Source organism: Lutra lutra, chromosome 10 (assembly GCF_902655055.1).
Source record: "Lutra lutra chromosome 10, mLutLut1.2, whole genome shotgun sequence".
In the NCBI taxonomy this organism is placed as follows: Eukaryota; Metazoa; Chordata; class Mammalia; order Carnivora; family Mustelidae; genus Lutra; species Lutra lutra.
The window spans coordinates 98,128,720-98,150,536 of NC_062287.1; the positions used below are offsets into that span (position 1 = coordinate 98,128,720).

The following is a 21,817-nucleotide window of genomic DNA, read 5'->3' on the forward strand; positions in this document are numbered from 1 at the left end:
TCTTGAATTTAGAGCTCTCACAAAGGACCACCTACAATCCAATTTACAAATTATCTTCATGACCTCACCTTAACTTTTTATTTTTATGCCATTAAATGTGTTTGGTCTGGAAAATGTAACTACTATAAAAGGACATATTTCCTCCCTTTAGAATGTGAACAGAGGAGCATTCTGGCAACGAGTGACAGCACGCACAAGACAGAAACTACCTATAAAACCCAAAGCCTTACCTTTGCTCTGAGGAGGGTTTTGGCTCCTATCCCTTAGGACATTGATTTCATAGACAGCACCATACTGTTCAAAGAGTTCCCTCAAATCCTTCTCAGACCAGGTCCTCGGAACCTGGCCCACAAACATCTTGATAGCATCAAGATCCGGTTGGTCTGGGTGGTCCAGGGTGCCGTTCATTTTCTTTGAGCTGCATGAAACAAAATACAGCTTCTTTTACGTATTCACGGTGCTCTCCAGGGGGATGTTACTTTTCTTTAAACATCTCAACTACTTTCTGAAAAAGTAGGGGGAAAGAATTCTACTCCTTTTTACTACTGCCATTCAATATACCAGAGGTCTCCCATCCTCACCTTCACCCATGGCCACGCCTTCCATTAGATCCCAAACTCAAGTCACATTCTGATCAGGAAATCTGGGTTTTAACTAAGGAACTAAGCAGCACTCATTCCTTGTCTAGCATGAAAATTCTCAGAACTTAAGAGGTAAAGTTTCTATGCAAGTTTTCATTGTTTTGAAGCACAGTTAAGAAAACTTTTTAAAATATACATAAAAATCAGAAAGGACTATTGATTATGGATAAGATTCAGGACTCCCGATATATACATGACAGGTAAAAGTTTTCTTTTAGTAGATTTTGGAAGAGAAGCACTTGATTTCCAAGGCCTGAGCTAAGAAAAGAGTAAAACAATGTTGGCCTGGGGCGTCTGGCTGGCTCAGACAGTAGACCATGTGACTCTTGATCTCAGGGCTGTGAGTTTGAGCCCCACCCAATGGGGGAGGGGAGTAGGAAGAGGGAGGAAAGCAAGAAAAGCTTTGCCTTTTAGACTGTCACAATCCTATCACATCAAACTTGTAATGATCCTACTAAAATACCTTCATTTTTATCCCTCCACTGCCAAAAACCTAGGGTGAGTCCTTCCTGGACTACAAATATTTCCAGAATGAATCAAAGTCCTTCTCTTACCACTGCCCAAGATCTTACTCTTAGCATTCATCTCAACCACTAATTTAAGTTTGGAACTTAAATTCCAAACAACCAGCATGGTTAACTATTCTGTTAGTGTGTGCTTAATCCAGAAATCGCTTCATCGTATTCAAATTTGCCATGTCCTAATATCAACACTAAATAAAACTAGTTTTCTAGCAAAACAATAGCTTTTCCACCACTGCTATCTTCTTCTTTTTTAAAATTTATTTGAGAAAGAGAGAGAGAGAGAGGGAGAGGGAGGGCATGAGACATGGGAAGGTTAGAGGAAGAAGCAGACTCCCCACTGAGCGGGGAGTCCAATGCGGGACTGGATCCCATGACCCGAGCTGAAGACAGCTGCTTAACCAACTGAGCCACGCAGGCGCCCTCCCACCACTGCTATCTTCTGAACACTATCTGAAATCCCTGAAAAGGCTGAATCTCCGCAGGTAGTTCAACCTCTGTATTTTAATTCCTGTATTTCTTTTTTAAAAAGATTTAACTGATAGAGGGAGTGAGCACACTGCAAGCACGTCCACAAGTGCTGGGGGAGGGTCAGAGGAAGCAGGGGAGAAATTCGAGCATACTGTCCACTGAGTGTGGAGCCCCAGGGCTCTATCCCATTACCCTGAGATCGTGACCTCACTGGAAATCGAGTCAGATGCTTAATGACTGAGCCACCCAGGAGGCCTGTTAATTCCTAAATTTCTCATAACTGTAAACCCCACAGGGGCTATTTACACAACACCTTGACTGAATCTAGCACTAAATATCAAAAGTCTAAGACAAATGGCATATATAGAGCAACTCTTATCACGGTATCTGTGAAGGTTTCCCATACTTTCAGGTTAGTCAGCTTCGTCAGGACTCAAAGAGTACTAAATTTCCACCTTCATTATAATATTCCCATCTTTTAGCATCATCTGGCAGTTATCTCCCTCTCCCAACTAGACTGACAGTTCCAAAGTGTTTTATTTGCAATTCATTCTTGCAGCCACCCCTGGCATAGCACCTAGTTCAAAGAAGTATTCAGATGTGCCATGGGAGCAATTTCGTGTTCTCAATAACTCCCCACTGAATTTAAGCAACTAATCCTGATAAAAATGAATGTTGTGCACAAAGAGGGCTCACAAATTAAAGAGCAGCTAGTATCGCCTGTGATTATTTGATTCTCGCAGGATCAATATTCTTTTTTGCCTGAGTGTTTTGAAATGCACTGTTTTACTGGCTTTCCTTTACTAATTCAAAACTGTGTGAGGCAATTTTTGTAAAAATATACTTGTAGTTGATTTTAGAAGCTTAATCACAATATTCTAACAGAACTCATGCTACTATGATTTAAAAAAAAAAAAGTCCCATGACTAATGAAACAATGGTGTTCGCTCCCTACAATTTGCCTCCAACAAGTTCAATTACCAGCTTTAATATGATTTTATTAAAATGCTGCCGGTCTTTAATCATATTTCTGTTCTAAAGGAGGGTTAACTGAGAACCCAAATGGTGCTCAGAATATGTTTTGATGATAATGATGTTGACACTATTTTTTTTTTTTTTAATTTATTTGACAGACAGAGGCCACAAGTAGGAAGAGAGGCAGGCAGAGACAGAGAGAGAGGGAAGCAGGCTCCCCGCTGAGCAGAGAGCCCAACGCGGGGCTCCATCCCAGGACCCTGGGATCATGACCTGAGCCGAAGGCAGAGGCTTTAACCCACTGAGCCACTCAGGCGCCCGATGTTGACACTATTTTTGAAAAGAGGTGGAGGTTTATCAATTCATAATTACACTGGAGGCAACAGCTCTGTCTGTCCCTTTCTTTTGCATTTGTGTGCCATTTCTACATTTTCTACATCACAGTTTAGTGCCAAAGCATAAGCAGAGTCAATATATATGAATTATGGTTTATCCAAAAGTATAGTAGAGACTTGGCATTCTAGATAAATGCCCTCCCTTTCTCTCTTTACTCTCCAAATCCTTCTCCGTTTCTTCATGTCCACCCACTCCATGTACCACTCTTTCCCCCCATCAGCGTGTGTACCGTTTCATTAGCTGGAAGAATCCCCTAGACCAGGGCTATTCAAAGTGCCCAAGAACCAGGGGAAATCTTCACACTTAACCCTTTAGAAACTTCTACAGCAATTGAGCTAAGTAATTTTATATATATTCAATCTAGTGATAATAAAAAGATACAAAATGCTGGGGCACCTGGGTGGCTCAGTGGGTTAAAGCCTCTGCCTTGGGCACAGGTCATGATCCCAGGATCCTGGGATCAAGCCGGGCTCTCTGTTCAGCAGGGAGCCTGCTTCCTCCTCTCTCTGCCTGCCTCTCTGTCTACTTGTGATCTCTGTCAAATAAATACATAAAATCTTAAAAATAAATAAATAAATAAGATGCAAAATACAAGCTTACACCTTATTAGTTTGTTTTTCTACTGAACTGTTTTGAACTGTGGTTTATAAGTTGGGTGGTAGCAGGCATAGAACACTGTCCTTCACCAATCTGAGAAACACTTCTAGTGCACAGCAAATTAGGCCAGGTTAAGATGCCGTGGCTATCAGGTAACTAGAGTTTTTGCACTGACTTATTCCTTCCTCTAACAAATACTGGGCACTTAGTTATATAAGCCAGACACTGTGTGAAATGTGGTATGTATTGGTGAGTAAGGAAAACGTGGGTAATCAACTGTTACTATGTCAGAGAACAATGTCCTATCCTCAACCTTCCACACATAACTCCAGTATGCATGTTGTCCTTAGTTAAAAGTCACCATTGCACAAAAAAAGTTACCTGGGGACAAGAGTCTCAGTGTGATATGGCAAGGAGCCCACAACACCCATGTATGGCATTTAGTCTATATGTCACTAAAAACACTTTCAAATGTGTGCCTTACCTCCCCATTGACGGAGAGCTCTACAGAGTCAGTGGTCATCAATTACTGGTATTTATTACCCGTATTCAAGAACCATAAATTCAGCCCTCTGGAGAATATCTATCCTGTTCCCATCACTCCTAAGAGGCAAGTCTATGGAAACTCTTATCCTTTGTGAAAGTACTGACCTGAGAGCAGAATGGAAGAGAGGAAAAGCGGGGCCTGTAGCAGTGAGGTAAGTAGGGAGAGGAGGAGGCAGCAAGTGTTTTAAAGGACAGGCACAGCACCAACATAGCTCTTTTTATGTTTCTGTTCCTGGCAGCAACTGGCAAATCATTAAGAATGAGAAATTATGAAAGATCAGAACCAGAGGCTGCCCTGTCTACCCTGATTCTTGATGGAACATGCCAAAGGAAAAGAGCGAAACAATTTGGAAGAGAGACAGGAGAGAGAAAACAAAGAGCTTTATTTCTAAAGTACACATTTGTTCAGAATTCTTGAACCCTCTCTTCTCTCTTTCTCCTATCGCTCTCTCAAAACTTTCTGGCCCCAGGCCCAGCTGAGGAGGGCAGAGTTGATGTTCTGTCTCCCTCTCCTATCCCTTGGCCCCAGCTAACTAGACCAGGGGGTGGATCTTAACCCAGCAAACTAATCAACTGGCTAGCCAGAAATCTAAGACCTATTCCTAAAACAGAAGGACAGGAGAGGCCAATCAAGTTCCTTATGGCTACACAGAGCAAGTCAATAGGACTGGCCACTGGCTACTGTATAGGATAGCAGAGGCAGAGAACATTTTTATCATCACAGAAAATTCTATGGCACAGAACACTGCTCTAAAGAATCTGGAACTGGTTAACAGAAATAGGCAGTGGTGAAGTCAGAAGCAGGAAAGCTGCAACTAGAGAAAGTGTAAGTTGACAAGATAAAAGAGCAATAGCAAGAGATAACAGAGGTCATGCTACACATCGATGAAGGCTGAAAACATGATGCCAAGTAAAAGAAGCCAATCACCAATGGCTACACATTGTGCGATTTCTTTTATGTGAAACTGTCAGAAGAGACCAACCTGTGAAAACAGAAAGCAGGTTAGCAGGTGCCTAGGAATGGGAACCGGGGGTGGGGAGGATGACTGCTAATGGTTACAGGATTTCTTCTTAGGGTGATAAAAGTTTTCTCCAATTAGTGGTGACAAGCTGCACAACTTTGTAGATGTATTAAAAGTCATTGAATTGGGGCACATGGATGGCTCAGCAGGTTAAAGCCTCTGCCTTCAGCTCATATCCCAGGATCCTAGAATGGAGCCCTGCATCGGGCTCTCTGCTCAGCAGGGAGCCTGCTCCCCACCCCCTTCTCTGCCTGCCTCTCTGCCTACTTGTGATCTCTGTCAAGTAAATAAATAAAATCTTTTTTTTTTTTTTAAGTCATTGAATTGTGCACTTTTAAAAGGGTAAGTAAATTTTGGGGCACCTGGGTGGCTCAGTGGGTTAAAGCCTCTGCCTTCATTCAGCTCAGGTCATGATCCTAGGGTCCTGGGATCGGGCCCCACATCATGCTCTCTGCTCTGTGGGGAGTCTGCTTCCTCCTCTCTCTCTCTGCCTGCCTCTCTGCCTACTTGTGATCTCTGTCAAATAAATAAACATTTTTTTAAAAATTAAAAAATAAAAGGGTAAATTTTATGCTGTGTGAATTAGATCTTAATTAGAGAGAGAGACACATACAGGCAGAACAAGAGTAGTAAGAAAACAGGCTGGAAGGGCAGTGGCAAGGCAAAGTCATGCTGTACCCATATATGAGGGGGGTGAAAAGCAAAAGTAGCAGCACATGCAGAGAGAAGAACATGTGTCCACGGTCAGAAATATGGGAGTTTCCAGGTCTTCCAGCTGTGGAATTCCTGATTACACTACAATCTAGTCCATGTGTGTCCTTACCAAAAAAAACCCTTTAATATGTGAATATATGCTAGCTCTAGTGAGTATCTGTTCCTTGCAGCCAAACAGGCTGACAAATACTAACTTTCTACCTGTTTAAAAACAATGTCCTGCGGGGCGCCTGGGTGGCTCAGTGGGTTAAGCCGCTGCCTTCGGCTCAGGTCATGATCCCAGGTCCTGGGTTCGAGCCCCACATCGGGCTTTCTGCTCAGCAGGGAGCCTGCTTCCTCCTCTCTCTCTGCCTGCCTCTCTGCCTACTTGTGATTTCTCTCTGTCAAATAAATAAATAAAATCTTAAATTTAAAAAAAAAAAAAAAACCAATGTCCTGGGCGCCTGGGTGGCTCAGTGGGTTGAGCCGCTGCCTTCGGCTCAGGTCATGATCTCAGGGTCCTGGAATCGAGTCCCACATCGGGCTCTCTGCTCGGCAGGAGGCCTGCTTCCTCCTCTCTCTCTCTCTCTGCCTGCCTCTCCGTCTACTTGTGATCTCTCTCTGTCAAATAAATAAATAAAATCTTAAAAAAAAAAAAAAACAAAAAAAAAACAAAAAAAAAACAATGTCCTTAGGGGGAAAGAAATGGGTAGAGGGGATTAATAAATACAAATTGCCAGTTATAAAATAAAACATGGGGATGTGATGTACAGCATGGGAATACAGTAAATAAAACTATTAACTCCATTGGGGCGCCTGGATGGCTCAGTTGGTTGAGTGTCTGCCTTTGGCTCAGGTCATGATCCCAGGGTCCCGGGACCAAGCCCCATGTCGGGCTCCCTTCTCATTAGGGAGCCTGCTTTTCCCTCTCCCACTCCCCCTGCTTGTGTTCTCTCTGTCAAATGAATAAAATAAAATCTTAAAAAAGAAAAAACAAAAACTATTAACTCTGTAAAGTGACAGATAGTAATTAAACAGTCATAACCATTTCACAATACAAATGTCAAATCACTGCACATTGTACACCTGAAACTAAATAATACTGTATGTCAGTTATACTTCAATAAATTTTAAAAAATCATTTCCAAAACCTTTTGCTACTCATTTTTTTTCTCTCCCCCCTTCTCACTACCTGTTGACCTCCATTTGTTCACTACAGAAAGAGAAAAATTTTAGATACTTACCAACCCTTCCACCTCCCCAAGGGGCATAAATATTTGCTGCTTCTCAATCTCCAGCCACCCACCTACCCATAACAAGTCCCTCTCTGTGCTGTGGAAACTGCCCAGAAGAACATGAGAATAAAAAGGACCCAGAAACACTGGCCTCAATTACTTACCAGCTGTTCTCTAGTGTGAACAAGACAAAAAGCATGTATGCTGGAAGGAAGAATTTCCATTTGGATAAAGGGAAATCTTTCTGTTAGTTGGGGTGTTAGGTACTAGAAAAAGCTAGTAATAAAGGTTTTTAAATCATCTTTCAACAAGTGCACAGGCTAACATCTGCTTGTGAAGGTTTTCAGCCTTCACAGTATCAGAGATAACATCTGGAGACTTTATTTCAGTAACTACCTTTAATTATAAAAAAAAAAAAAAACACCTCATAGGGTTTATCATTCATTCAACTGTATTTCCCAAGTTCCTACTATGTAAGAGACATTACACACGAGAGGGTGCTATAAAAGGAGACTGAGCAATATTGCCCTGAAGGCAATGGCACTGAACAATTGGAAGGACTCAACTATAATGCCCTACAAATATTTTCACGGATATATAAAAGTTCTGTGAAAGAAAGTGGCTGGATGGTTTTGTTTTGTTTGGGGGAGGAGGGCAGGGGTTTAAGCTGAATGGACAGAAGGGCTGGAAACACTGCGTTACAGTACGGCATGAGGAGGACGTGGTAAGGACTAAGAAAAAAGAGAAGAGAAGAGAGCGAGACAGCATTAGAAAGGTAGAAACGGACTTGAGAAAGGGGAGAGGACACAAACATTTTAAAAGATTAGAAAAAAGAGAAAACACTAGAAAAATCAATGAGAATAAACAAATTGGAGAGACCCAGTGAAGAGCTTTTCATGTAATACTGACAAACTGAGACTTTATTCCAAGATTTTTAAACAAGGAAGTGATCAGATTTGTCTTTTAAAAGACACCTGGCAGGGGCGCCTGGGTGGCTCAGTTGTTTAAGCATCTGACTTAGACTCAGGTCATGATCCCACGGTCCCGGTACAGAACCCCATGTTGGGCTCTGCTCAGTGGAGAGCCTGCTTCTCCCTCTCCCTCTGCCTGCTGCTCCCACTGCTTGTGCTCTGTCAAGTAAATAAAATCTTTAAACAAACAAACAAACAACTGGCAATAATACAGAGGATGAAACAGAATGGGAAAATACAGAGATTTCCACACAAACTAGCTCCTAAGATTAGGGCCCAGTCTCAGCAAAGCTGAAAAATTTGGAGGCAGGATTCCCTATAACTTGGAGATCCCTTGATGAAAAAGATGAAAAAGGAAGTAGTTACTGATTACTCTTGGGTTCTAATACAGACAATATGGGAAAGTGTTTTTTTTTTTTTTTAATTTAAGATTTCATTCATTTATTTGACAGACAGAGATCACAAGTAGGCAGAGAGGCAGACAGGGAGGAAGGGAAGCAGGCTCCCCGCTGAGCAGAGAGCCTGATGTGGGACTCGATCCCAGGACCCCGGGATCATGACCTGAGCCGAAGGCAGAGGCTTCAACCCACTGAGCCACCCAGGTGCCCCTGGGAAAGTGTTTTTGCATGGGAAGCTCAGGGGACATTTGGGGGAAAAACACAGAGATCTGAGAATCAAAGAAGTACATCGATACCCCTTTAAGCCAAGGGAAAGCCAAGAGAAAAGGGCCTGAGCTACAACTCCTAAACAATACCCATCTCCTAGGGTACAAGCAAAGTAAGAGGAACCAGGGAAGTTGAAGAGTGGTCAGAGCAGATCAAGGACATGGTTAAAAATAAGAACAGGAACTACAGTTCAGGTCCCCCAACCCCTGCACACCTCCAGCAGCCATTTTTCTCTTTTGTTGTAAAGAAATTCTGAAATACATTGTTAGATTACATTCCCAGGCAAAAATCACTTGAAAGAGAAAACCACTGATGTCAAGTCTCCTGCTAAAGAGTATGAATTAAAAGAAGGGCTGAGAATCCAACAAAAAAGTGGCAAACACACCATTCAAGAACTTCCTTCCTCTCAACTCTGTGGTGTTTTGGCATATAGTACCCATGAGAGTGGGCCCGAGGCCTTGCAGTAATGAGAGGAGCTGGGCTCATGGGTACCTGGTTCAATGACACCTGAGGCAGCCTGGTCTAGGGGGCAAAAATAAGAAAAGGGTATCATTAAACTTGATTTTAAGTCCAAGGCTGACATCAACTGTCCTCAGGCATGTCAGTTATAGCCTCTGTCAACTGGGTTTTTCATCTTTACTATAAAATGCAATAGCTTGTGCCCAATTAACTTCCTACAGCTTCTGTAGGATGGAGGATTAAATAAATGCAAACGCACTTGGGAAAAAACGATGTGATGGTGTCCTCCCCCATCACCACTAACAGGATGTGCTGCATTCAGTCCAATGGCTCTCAAACCTTAGTGTCCATGAAAACCACATAAGACATTGCTAAAATACAGATTCTGGGGTCCTATTCTAAGCATAAGAATATGTAGGCATGAGTCCAGGGATCAGCATTTTTACATTCCAGATAACTTTCATGCAGTGATCTGTGATCCAGATTTCATGGGATACTGAATTAGTCTAACCTCATGAAAGATGAGAAATCAGGTTGAGGAAAAATGCTGTATCTAAGGACCAAAGGCAGTGCCAAAGCACAGAGAGATACTGTTACAATGATAGACAATATGAACCACAAATCCTATGTCTAAAAAGACATACTGGTACATGGGAGTCCTTCTATTATGTATTAAGTCTTTATGATGACATTCATTGTGATTTTACCTGTTATGTGCAGCTAAAATAAAATTTTAGCAGTAAAGAACTTTCATAAAAAGACATCTAAATTACCATTATTTTGGACACTACAGAGAAGGCATAGCATCCATTTCAAAGGAGCAAACCAGCTACCTTTGAGGTCCCCCAAACTATTCCACAGAGAACTGTTCAGAATCTATTACCCACACCTGTTACATGTAATCCCAAGGTAAAGTGATTTCCAATGAAGGACTGCTCTCAAGGCCTTACATTAATTACTACTGTTATCTAGGACCAATCTACCACTTAATATTCTTGGCTTTGAATAACCTAAGGCTCATCTGCTTGAGGTTTCAAGGTACTTTGAAGCCTGGTTAAAGTAACTGAAATCAGCAGTTAGAAATGGGTTCTTCTATACCAAGTGCTGCACTCAGGTTTCCTGAAGCCACAGCTCAGGCCAGGTTAGCAATTTAGCTGCATACAACGGCAGTGTCACTTCCTGAACAATACTGCACACTGATTAGTTTCTCGCTCCCATGTTGAAGATCTGGGCAAACTGCCAATCAAGACTGATCCAGCTTTGCTTTTTTTTGGGGGGGGGGGGGGATCCATCTGACATCCCTGAAATCATGTACTGTGTTGCATTTTCAGTTAGACTAGGAAAATAATCAGAGCCCGGGATTATAGTTTAGATGCCAATACAGCATTCTGCATACGCTATGGTAGCCAGTCTCTTCTGTAATCTAAGAATTTGATATAAATAATTTCCCAAAAGATAATTTGAAATTGCATATCCAACACAAAGCAGTAAAGCTAAGGTTAAAAAAAAAAATACTTTGGAATCTATGATATGGGAAAACACTACAGCCTGAAGGAGCCAACACACTTGAGTTGATGTTGCTGCTCATATATCAAACGCACCCTTCTGTAGAGAACTTAGTTACAGCCCCAAGGAAATCAGCAGTAATGAAACAGAATCAGACTACAATAGAAAATAATAGTAGTGTGAACTTTGGCTTCCTCGCCCAATTTTTTCTTCCCTCTTTCAGGGAAAGGGACTAGTTTCATCAAATAACAAAGAAAATTGCCCAGTTCCTCTGCTTATGATAAAAATTAGACAACAAAAATACTTACACAGGACTGGAATTCAAAGAGCAATGATCCACCATCATTTCTGGAAGGAAATCCAACTTAAACGCAGCCATCACCTCACTCTCCCCTTCAGAAGCCAATGATATTAACTTGCTGCACTTGTCTGATCCACAAATACACACAGCTTTAGCTTCCTGGGCCCCACAAAAAACACAAAGTGGAAACAGGAGCTCAGGGAAACCAGCAATAAGTGCCACAGAAACAGGCAGGACTGGGGAGGGGAAAGGGAGTACTGGATTAAAGGGGGGATGTGAGCATGTGAAGGGAGGCTCAGCCCGGCACACAATGAAAGTGCTGATGCGCCAGGCTGGGTTTGTGTGATTTTCCCTGGCGAAGCAGTACTAAGTGCGCTGTCAGATAAATAGAGTGTCAGATCCATGAAGATAGCAGCAGCTAACAGAGCAGAAGAAACACAAACTTGTTTCACATCCTCCAAACTCCTTTCCACGAATCAGGTTTTGAGGGGCCCCAAACCCTAAAACTACCTAAAGCAAACCCCCCCCCGCAAAACAAAAACAAAACGGCTAGGGGAAAAAAAAAAAGAAACAAACAAACAAACAAAAGAAAAAAAGCTCACCTCATGTGGTCTGAAAATGTTTTTGGAAAGGAAAACTGGGTTGTTGGCCTTGGTTTAAGCTTAGCTTCCATGTGCCAAAGACAGCAATGAGCAGAATGCTGGGTCCAAACTAACCTCAGCATAGTCACATAAGGGATGGTTCAGACGGTCAGAAACAGGCCACAGGCAAGGTGCTAAAGAACTGGTCACCAAAAACTCAAGGGCTCACATACTAACTACTACTGCACTGGACCAACCCTGACTTCTCAATGGTGTGTTGAGACCAAAGTGTGCTCCCTAATGGGTCCTCATCAGAGTGAAGGACTTTTAAAAAATTCCTGCTTCAATGACCTTCATTAGATGGGATAGGCAAAACTTTATCCTGAATCTTATTTTTACCAGACTATTTAACAAGCGAAAATATAAATGAAAAGTAATATTCTGCCTTTTGACAGAGTACTAGGAAACAATGTCTTTTCTGTTGTATGACCTTTCTAGAGAAACAAAAACCACCAGAGTGATAATAATGAGAAAAGCAGGGCCCACTAGAAGCAAAAAGTCAACCATGTAAAGGAAGGACTGAATAATGTAAACTCTCTGCATTCTCCGTCCTCCTTTAAACTGATGCTAAAACCAAGATTAATGAACACACACATAAAAATTCTATTATGGGTGAGCAGTAGAAATGGATATACTTAGCAGTCAAGGCAGATGTGGTGCTCCCGTTCTCAATTTAGCTTCCCATCCTCCAAACAACAAATGGTGGCATTTCAGTATTTAGGCAGGGACTCTAAAACTCTATCTCTGAAGGCTCCCACATTGCGCAGGCCTTCTTTCCATTTTTATCATGAGGATTGCCTTACCTCAAAGATTTCACTTCACTCAAGCTCAGTTCACAACACAGGGAATTTTGAAAAAAGGAAGTTATGTTCAGCCTGTAAAGAGGTAAACAAATGAACTCCTAAACGTATAGCGTTACTTAAAAACAAAAATAACGAAAGGCAACATGTCATCACATAGGCCTAAGTGCTGTAGCCTGGCTAATGGTGCTGGACCCCTGTCCGTATCTGACCACCGAAGGAGAAACGGTGTCTTCTAATAAACAGGCGTAACCATCCTAAAGTAAGAACTAAAACAGCAGCTAACCACTCTTCTATTTTGTCAGAGACCCTGGCTCCTTTGACCCACTACTTGAGAGTCAGAAGGTGCAGGAGCTCTTCCACCTCCTGAAGGGCGATGCTGCACCAGGCCGCAGTGAGAGGAGACTGCAACGGGCACACAGCACGCAGTTCACCAGGTGCTGACTGTCAGGCAGGCAGAAGACAGTAACCCTAGCTGGGACTGGTTAAGTTACTGGTTAGGTTTGTCCTAGTTTCTCCTATGCACCCTGGAACTGATCACATGCTTCTTCCTACAGAAAGCTAGCAGAACAAAGAAGTAACTCCGTGAGTTGGTCAACAACCAAATTAGGGTTTTTTGTTTTTTAGTTCAAGGGTTCCTTTAAAAAGGAAGGAATCGACAAATTTTAAAGAATCTCACTAGTGATTGCTTTTACTATTCACTAAAAATATATCTAGCTCCATCTCCATTTAAATCAGAATCACATGCATAACAAGCGTATTTAATGTGGAAGACTTTACTGAGCAGCCAGGCACTGCTCAGCGTATGAAAGGATATGCACTCCTTACATTAATTTTTACCAAGCCAAAGGCTGAAAAGTATTGGTTTTAGAGTAATGTTTTAAAATCCATTTTATGGGGGCGCCTGGGTGGCTCAGTGGGTTAAGCCGCTGCCTTCGGCTCAGGTCATGATCCCAGGTCCTGGGTTCGAGCCCCACATTGGGCTTTCTGCTCAGCAGGGAGCCTGCTTCCTCCTCTCTCTCTGCCTGCCTCTCTGCTTACTTGTGATTTCTCTCTGTCAAATAAATAAATAATAAAAAAATCTTAAAAAAAAAATAAAATCCATTTTATGATTTATAAGATAAGACTGCTTTAAAAACTTAAAAGATGGAAATGCTATTACATGAAGGAGGGTGCTTCTCTTTAGGCAGGTCACAAGAGTCATCTCAGTATAATTAAATTCAACATGCTTGTGGGAAAAGAAAGCACGGATATCAATCACAAGTCACAATGTTAGAGAAAGATAAAAAAGTCAAATGATAAAAACAATTATTCAAATACAAAAATGCAGATGTTAAGAAAGAAAAATTTAAAAGCAGAATTAGCAATTACTCACAGAAAACTGCCCATAAGTTGTTTTTTAAATTTCTTAATCAGAAACACATTCCAGGCTTTTTCCACAAAGGATGCATTAGAAGTAAAGAGATGGCAGGAAAGGTTATAACCAAGGGTCCACTGCAGGAGGTTTTAATTTTCCCTCACTTCCTTTTTACCGTCTGTCCTCTCACTATAAATTTACATTCATGGTTTCCTCTTCTTTCCCTGATGTTCTGTGTTAGTTTTCTTTGCCTTGAATATTCTCTACTTCTTTTCTAAGGGCAACAGTTCAAAAGCCCAATGTTGTGAGGGCAGGGCAATCAGCCTGCTGTAACATTAAGAACCAAAATCATTAAAGCTGATTGGTAGATAAGGGAAAGCCTCTGAAGAAGAGCACACACTGCATTTAGAATATCAGAACGGAATAAACAGTTTAAAAACTGGATTAGAAGAGAGAAATGCTAGAAGTCCCATCAGTTGTTCTGTCAGAAGAGTGAAAGAGCAAAGAAAAGCATAGTTGAGCAAAAAGGCCCAGGTGGCACATGCAATTGTTAGGCTATCTTGACTAATAGAACCAGGGAGTTCAATGGCAAGTGACGGGACTTTATACTTCCACCCCAATAACCTAAGTGTGTTTTAAAGGGCAAAAATGTGAAGCCTGGTTATATGAGCATAGAGGAAATTAGAGCCTACTGTAAAATTATAAAAGAGAACCTATGTCATTAAAAACCACCATCAGTCTATGTAAGGAAAAATGTAATAATCTAGGGAAAAGTCATGACAACTCAACAGTTAAATGGACTAGATATTTTGCCCCCAAAGCTTCTAGCTGTTAGGTGACAGAAGGGATGTAGAAAAGAAGCAAGCCAATGATGCTACTTGAAAATAACCAAGCTGGGGCACCTGGGTGGCCCAGTGGGTTAAGCTTCTGCCTTCGGCTCAGGTCATGATCTCAGGGTCCTGGGATCAAGCCCCGCATCAGGCTCGCTGCTCAGCAGGGAGCCTGCTTCCTCCACTCTCTCTGCCTGCCTGTCTGTCTACTTCTGATCTCTGTCTGTCAAATAAATAAATAAAATCTTTAAAAAAAAAACAAAAAAAACAAGCAAACTAACTTAAAATTTAAGCTTAAAATTACCTTTACCAGCTTGAACTTACTAAAAAATTGAGTATTTCTGGGGCACCTGTGTGGCTTGGTGAAGATTAAGCGTCTGACTCTTGGTTTCTGCTCAGGTCATCATCTGGGATAATGTCCTGGGATAGCCACATAGCGCTCTGCATTCAGCATGGAGTCTGCTTGAGATTCTTTCTCCCTCTCCCCTTGTTCTTCACCCACCCCCACCCACCACTGATGCTCTCTCTGAAATAAATAAATCTTTAAAAATCTTTCTTTTTAAAAAATTTTGTTTCTAATCTACAACTGATGTGAGACAAAAAGCACCAAGTTCAGTCATTTTTGTATTCAAATTGATTTGACTATAGAATTATCATTTATGGTACCCTGAGAGGATATGACAAGGCTAAAGGTAGGAAACCTACCTATCACTTTTTTGAAATTTAAAAAGTTTTCCACTTCCTCCCCCTATATAACCTTACTCACCACTACCTCCTCCCCCAATCACTGTCAAAGATAAGGACTGGCAGAAAGATACTCTTCTGTGCTTAGTGCTGTCAGCAAAAGTATAAACTCAGAGCCTCCCTTGGACTTTCTCAAACTAACTCTGACCTAATAAACCGTCCTGTCATATGGTGACCACCTTTCAAATCAGGTCATATTTTTAGATCCCAAAATGTTTTGGAACTTTAGGGTAACTCTTAGTTGGTAACAATATACTATGTAAGTTTAAACTTTATTTCAACTCCAGCATCAATTACAAAATCAGTTATGCTGAACAAATTCTGGTTTCAGGAGGGTAGTATTTGTATGAAATCCACTAAGTTCTGTCCTCATTCTCATTCTAGTTTACTAAGGGTCTTTCAGGCACGACACAGAATGGGGAAGGAAAGTTAGCTGAGTAGTTGCTGTGTGTAGAGTACTTGCTACACACACACACACACACACACACACACACACACACACACACACAATATTAGAACAAGGCAGCAGCTACTTCAAGTGGGAGATAAACTGCCTTGGGAAATAGCTAAGGAGAAAAAGTTGAGGAAGAGCAAGAAAATATTCCTAGCTTCCTAGGAACAGGAAATTACATCTCACAATGTAGGAAAAAAGCCATCACCTTAATGTTTTCAAATTTGCACAACAGGCCTCATGCAAGAAGGTTAAAGAGATGACCACAGAGCACACTCATCCAGCAGTTAGCCCATACCTGTGGCTTTACACCTCCCTTTCTGGACTATGTCTTCACTCTAAAAAAACCAAGGAAAGAAAAATAAGTGGGCCATGCCTATACTTCTCAGAATTCCAGACATGTAGCTTCTTTCCTAAGAAAAGCCCCCTTTTGTCACCATGGCTGAGAATTAAAACAAAAACAAAAAAACCCAAAACCTCCCCCCTCCCATTTTTTTAAAGTACACAATACCTTAAAATATAAATTGCATTTAATATCTCAAAGTTAACTTAAGAATACCATCAATGTAAAAAATGGGGAAATAAAAACACTAGAAGACTTAATACAGGCTTGTCCCCAAATGTCACAATAAATAGCAACATAATGATTACAACTTAAGAGGTTGAAATTCAGTACATTTAGGTCACCAAAAAAGTCATTTTTCCATCTGCTTTTGGATGAGAAACTACAACAAAGCTAAAGGCCTTCTAATTCTTTTAGCAATCAAAGATCATGTATTAATGTGGAAAGACCATGCTATTTCCCCAAAGCAACCTTCCTGAATAGGTAGGTGCCAGGCATAAAACTCTTCAAAGGCAACCAAGTTCCTGCCTGTGTAAATGCATCTCAGGGGCCCTAGGGCAGTGGTAAACCACTGAAACAAACAAACAAACAAACAAACAAACAAACAAAAATCAGAAGATGGGGAGGTTAATTGAAGCTAAAAACAAACAGAAGAACCACAAAACCAATTTGTTTTATTTTTAAACATTATCGAACAATCTTGCAAGCAAGATTGATTTTATAAAGCTGCCCAAATTCCTACAAACTTTCTTCTATACCCCCTGCCAGAGGGACAAAAAAACAAACACAGAAGTAGGGTATTAATCACCCTACTCCCAAGTAACCAAAGACCTTTTAAAGGAAAATTCTCTCTCTCTCTCTCACACACACACACAAACACACACACACGGATCAATACTACCTTCTTCCACACAGACCCTTGTTACTGGAAGGACAATGGGAAGCCTAATACACAAGAAGGTGTTTTCTCTAAAAGCTTTGCCTTCCCAATTTTGCTTTTCTTACATTTTGTTGCCTGGTCTGTAAGAAAACAGATGCTTTTGGGGAGAGAGGAAAACTGAGTGGAAACTAAAAGTTTTAGGTTTGCTTTTCACATCTTTCATTTCTGTGGGGAACCAAACAAAATGCATGTGCTCTCTGAGGAAGCTTGAACCACTTTTGTCCTGTCTTTCCTTAGAACTCCACGAAAGTCTCTTTCTGTTAACATTTTCTCTACCTTTCTCGGTGGCCATTAGGGGAGGTATAAAGGTGGTTCCAAACAGAGTTGAAAAGAGTTAAGGGGGGTGGGACGCCTGGATGGCTCAGTCAGTTAATCGTCTGACTTGGGCTCAGGTACTAAGTCCAGGATCCTGGTACTGAGTCCCATGCCAAGGCTCCTTGCTTAGCAGGAAGCCTGCTTCTCCCTCTGCCTGTCACTCCCCCTGCTTGTGCACTCCCGCTCCCTCTCTCTGGCAAATAAATAAAATCTTTATATATATATATATATATATATATATATATATGTATATAAAAAAAAAAAAAAAAGGTTAAGGGGGGAAAGGTGCACCAGAAGTGGGGCTGGGGGCTGGGGGCTGCACAGGCAATCCGCCACAGAGAATGAGAGGCAAGCTACCTCTGAGGGAATCTACTTGTGAAACATTAACATGTTCAAAATAGGACCTCCTATGGAGTTTAAAAATCATACTTAGCAAGTCAGTAGTACTCGCTAAAAGGCAAACTACTTTCCCCACAATTTCCCCGAGGAAAGATAAATAACCTGGAAAGAATTTATATTTGGTTTTGGAACATATCTTGGAATTTATATGGTCTTGACATGTTTCAAGGATGCAACAGTTGAGGCACCTGGCAGGCTCAGCCAGTAGAGCATGTGACTCTTATCTCACAGTTGTGAGTTAAAGCCCACACGGTGGGTGTAGAGACTTTAAAAAAAAAAAAATGCAAGAGCTAATGAACAGCATTACCTCTCTGATATAAAAGCACATCTCCTACACACTTTCCTTTGTAAGGCAAGGTAATGAATGGTTTTTTTTATTTCTCAGAGTTTTCTGCTGACCTAAAAAGCCTGTATGTTGAGTAAATGACAAAACACTATCCTTCCCAGAAAGATGACCACTGACTCACCATCAGCAACTCTTACAAAGTATGCATTGAATCACAAACATACAGGGGCTGGTGGCAGGCACAGTAATGCTCAATGACCTACATTAAGGCCTGAACTCATCACCTTGGCCTCATTAGTCCAACTCACCAACTCAGTAAACTAACACTTGTTAGTAAATGCCCTCAATACTTTGAAAAACATTTTTCATGCAAGGCAGGGAGCTAATGAAGAACTCAACCACTAACCAGATTAGAAGCTTTCAAATGTTTTTAAATGCAGAAATGTTTCTTCCCTAAACCTAAATTAAAAGTGAAGCTGTTTAGGCTGAAGGCAGGGGAGGGGCAAGGCAGGCCCCACCTTTCACCCTTCCTGCACTCAGAGTAACCCCAGGTCTCCTGGGAGATATGAAAATAGGCCTGGATAATTCAAAACAATAGATAATTCACCAATTTTATATCCAACTTTGAACTGAATTGTTTTTTGAACAGATTTTTCTATCTTTAGAATCTAATAGGTTACCAGAAATCAAGGAATTTCCAATGCCATCAATGTGTAAATAATGTGTACATCCCAGAGTTGACAAAATATAGTATTTAAAATTTCTAAACCGGGGCGCCTGGGTGGCTCAGTGGGTTAAGCCGCTGCCCTCGGCTCAGGTCATGATCTCGGAGTCCTGGGATCGAGTCCCGCATCGGGCTCTCTGCTCAGCAGGGAGCCTGCTTCCTCCTGTCTCTCTGCCTGCCTCTCTGCCTGCTTGTGATCTCTCTCTGTCAAATAAATAAATAAAATATTTTAAAAAATAAATAAATAAAAATAAAAAATAAAATTTCTAAACCTTGGGGGGCGCCTGGGTGGCTCAGTGGGTTGAAGCCTCTGCCTTCGGCTCAGGTCATGATCCCAGGATCCTGGGATCCAGCCCCACAGCTGGCTCTCTGCTTGGCGGGGAGCCTGCTTCCCCCTCTCTCTGTCTCTGCCTGCCTCTCTGCCGACTTGTGATATCTGTCAAATAAATAAATAAATAAAATCTTTAAAAAAAAAAAAATTTCTAAACCTTGGAGCACCTGACTAGCTCAGCTGGTAGAGCACACAACTCTTGTTCTCTAGGTCATGAGCTGAAACCCCACATCTGGCACAGAGCTTACTTTAAAAAAATTGTAAACCTTATCACCTGGAAGTAGGGAGAAATGTCCATTTATGAAGTAGCAATAATTTTAAGACCTGATATTTTCTGAACACTTACTCTATGCCATGTGGTGTTTTGGGTGCTGTGTATTTAATCCTCATACGTAGCCTATCTCCATTTACAGATAAGGAAAGACACAAATGAAGTAACTCTCGAGATCACATGAATCCAGGCAATGAAGAAGTTGGAATACGTAGTCAAGCAGTTCAACCCTTGGGTCAAAAGCTGACTTGGGTTAAAATTGTCCACAAGGCGCCTGGGTGGCTCAGTGGGTTAAAGCCTCTGTCATGATCCCAGGGTCCTGGGATTGAGCCCCACATCAGGCTCTCTGCTCCGTGGGGATGCTGCTTCCTCCTCTCTCTCTCTCTCTCTCTCTCTGCCTGCCTCTCTGCCTACTTGTGATCTCTGTCTGTCAAATAAATAAATCTTTAAAAAATTAAAAAAAAAATTGTCCACAAGGAAGATCATGCACCCAAATCACAGAAAAGTTAAATATGGAGGACAATATAGTTGAGTCTGATTATTTTTCTAAGGCAAATCTAAGTAGGTAAATACCCAAAGTTTCAATCGTCACAAGAGAAATATAGTTAAGGCTAGTGAAAACCTCCTGCCATTAATCAGTAGATGTGTGACTCTGGATAAGTTCATCAGTATCTCCCAGTGTCAGCTTCCTCACCTGTAAAATTACCTCCAAAGGAACCAAATGTATGCCCTGAATACAACACCAAGCTGTACAAATTTCTAAATGGAAGAGGAAAGAAACAATAGAAATTACTTAGGAAAACCATGCTCTTTTTAAAAATGTCTGTTACCTTTTAAACTGCTTTGCAAAACTCTTGCTTCTTTCTTTTTTCCATTATGTGGTGGATTCAATAAAAAGTTTGGGCTTAGTGCACTGGGAAACTGCATGTCCTCTCACCCACATATCCCAGAAAGCCAAGTAACCAGATAAAAAGATCAAATGGGAAGCTTTCCTGGCCAGCCCAGCTCATCCAGGGCCTGGTGTTAAAATTCAACAGTTTGCCTAGTACTCCAATATCCCTACAATTACCGCCACATTCTCATCCAGGATCACACATCACAACTAACTATAGAGAGAGTCTATCACTATTACATTACATGAAATAAATTGCCTAAGAGCACTCCGTAACAACAGGTGGACCCAGGACTGAATGACTGTAGAGAAATGTTGAACTGTTAATTGTTTCCCTTCTCTGTAATCCTGAGGTGGTTAGGTGGATTAAAGAGATACACTGAAGCACACACTAAATTCCCTGGTAGTCACTCATTCCCAAAGCATCTCCTTCCACTATAATTTTTATTGATGTGAAGAGTCCAGGTCGAGAATTGCATCAGGCTTAGTTTTGACCTAAGTTAGCAGGGATAAAACTTAACATTTTCTCTATGGGGTCTACAAAAGTCTTTTTATCCCCCTTGTGACACTTGTTTTGTGGCTACCATTTCCAAGATTCAGGCTCAGGTGTGGGGCCTCTGACTCTTTATTGACGGAATTATCAATGTGTGTTCCTTTTCCTCACTCTAGCAGAGAAATTTATAAAACAGATCTCAATCTCAATTCCTTCTCCAACAGCCAGTATGCATTCTTTAGTGGTAATAATTCTTTCTCTGCTTTAAAAAATTGTGGTCAGGGGCACCTGGGTGGCTCAGTCAGTTAAGCGTGTGCCTTCGGCTCAGGTCATGATCCCAGGGTTCTGGGACAGAGTGCCAAACAAGGATCCGTAATCAGCAGGGAGTCTGCTTCTCCCTCTGCCTGCAACACCCCACGTGTGCACACCCCGCACCCTCTTTCTCTGGCAAATAAATTAATAAAATCTTAAAAAAAAATGTGGTAAAAAACACATACATAAAAGGTAGTATCTCAACTCATTTTTAGGTGTACAGTTCAGTATTAGTATTACTGTGCAACATGGCAACAATTTTTAAAACATTCCTTTTTCATCAAGATTCTTAAGCTAGGGACACCTGACTGCCTCAGTTGATAGCGTATACAACTCTTGATCTCAGGGTTGTAAAATGGAGCCCCACTTTGGGTGTAGAGATTATTTTAAAAAGGGGGGGGGCGCCTGGGTGGCTCAGTGGGTTAAGCCTCTGCCTTTGGCTCAGGTCATGATCCCGGAGTCCTGGATTCGAGCCCCGCATCGGGCTCTCTGCTCAGCAGGGGGCCTGCTTCCCTCTCTCTCTCTCTCTCTCTCTCTCTCTGCCTCTCTGCCTACTTGTGATCTCTGTCAAATAAATAAATAAAATCTTAAAAAAAAAAAAATCTTAATCTGGGACCCTGACATCTCTTCAAAGTCCAAACATGGGTTTTGGGCAAGAGGGAGTAGGTCTATGAACCCTATGATATTTT

General features: G+C 41.5%; 1 protein-coding gene across 11 annotated transcripts in view; it reads right to left on the reverse strand.

Moving 5' to 3' along the window:
* The window catches only part of CELF1 (CUGBP Elav-like family member 1), a 76,230-nt gene that overhangs the window by 20,789 nt on the left and 33,624 nt on the right, over positions 1-21,817 (reverse strand). For 5 of the 11 annotated variants that reach the window (XM_047690608.1, XM_047690606.1, XM_047690607.1 and 2 more), the window contains exons 2-5: positions 16,121-16,160; positions 12,444-12,515; positions 11,007-11,158; positions 231-418 (exon numbers count right to left, since the gene is read on the reverse strand). In XM_047690608.1, coding sequence (XP_047546564.1) covers positions 231-418; positions 11,007-11,077 — 259 coding nt within the window. In that variant the 5' untranslated portion in view covers positions 11,078-11,158; positions 12,444-12,515; positions 16,121-16,160. The remainder of the gene's footprint in view (positions 1-230; positions 419-11,006; positions 11,159-12,443; positions 12,516-16,120; positions 16,161-21,817) is intronic. The other 6 variants (XM_047690609.1, XM_047690612.1, XM_047690604.1 and 3 more) reach the window with 5 other exon arrangements.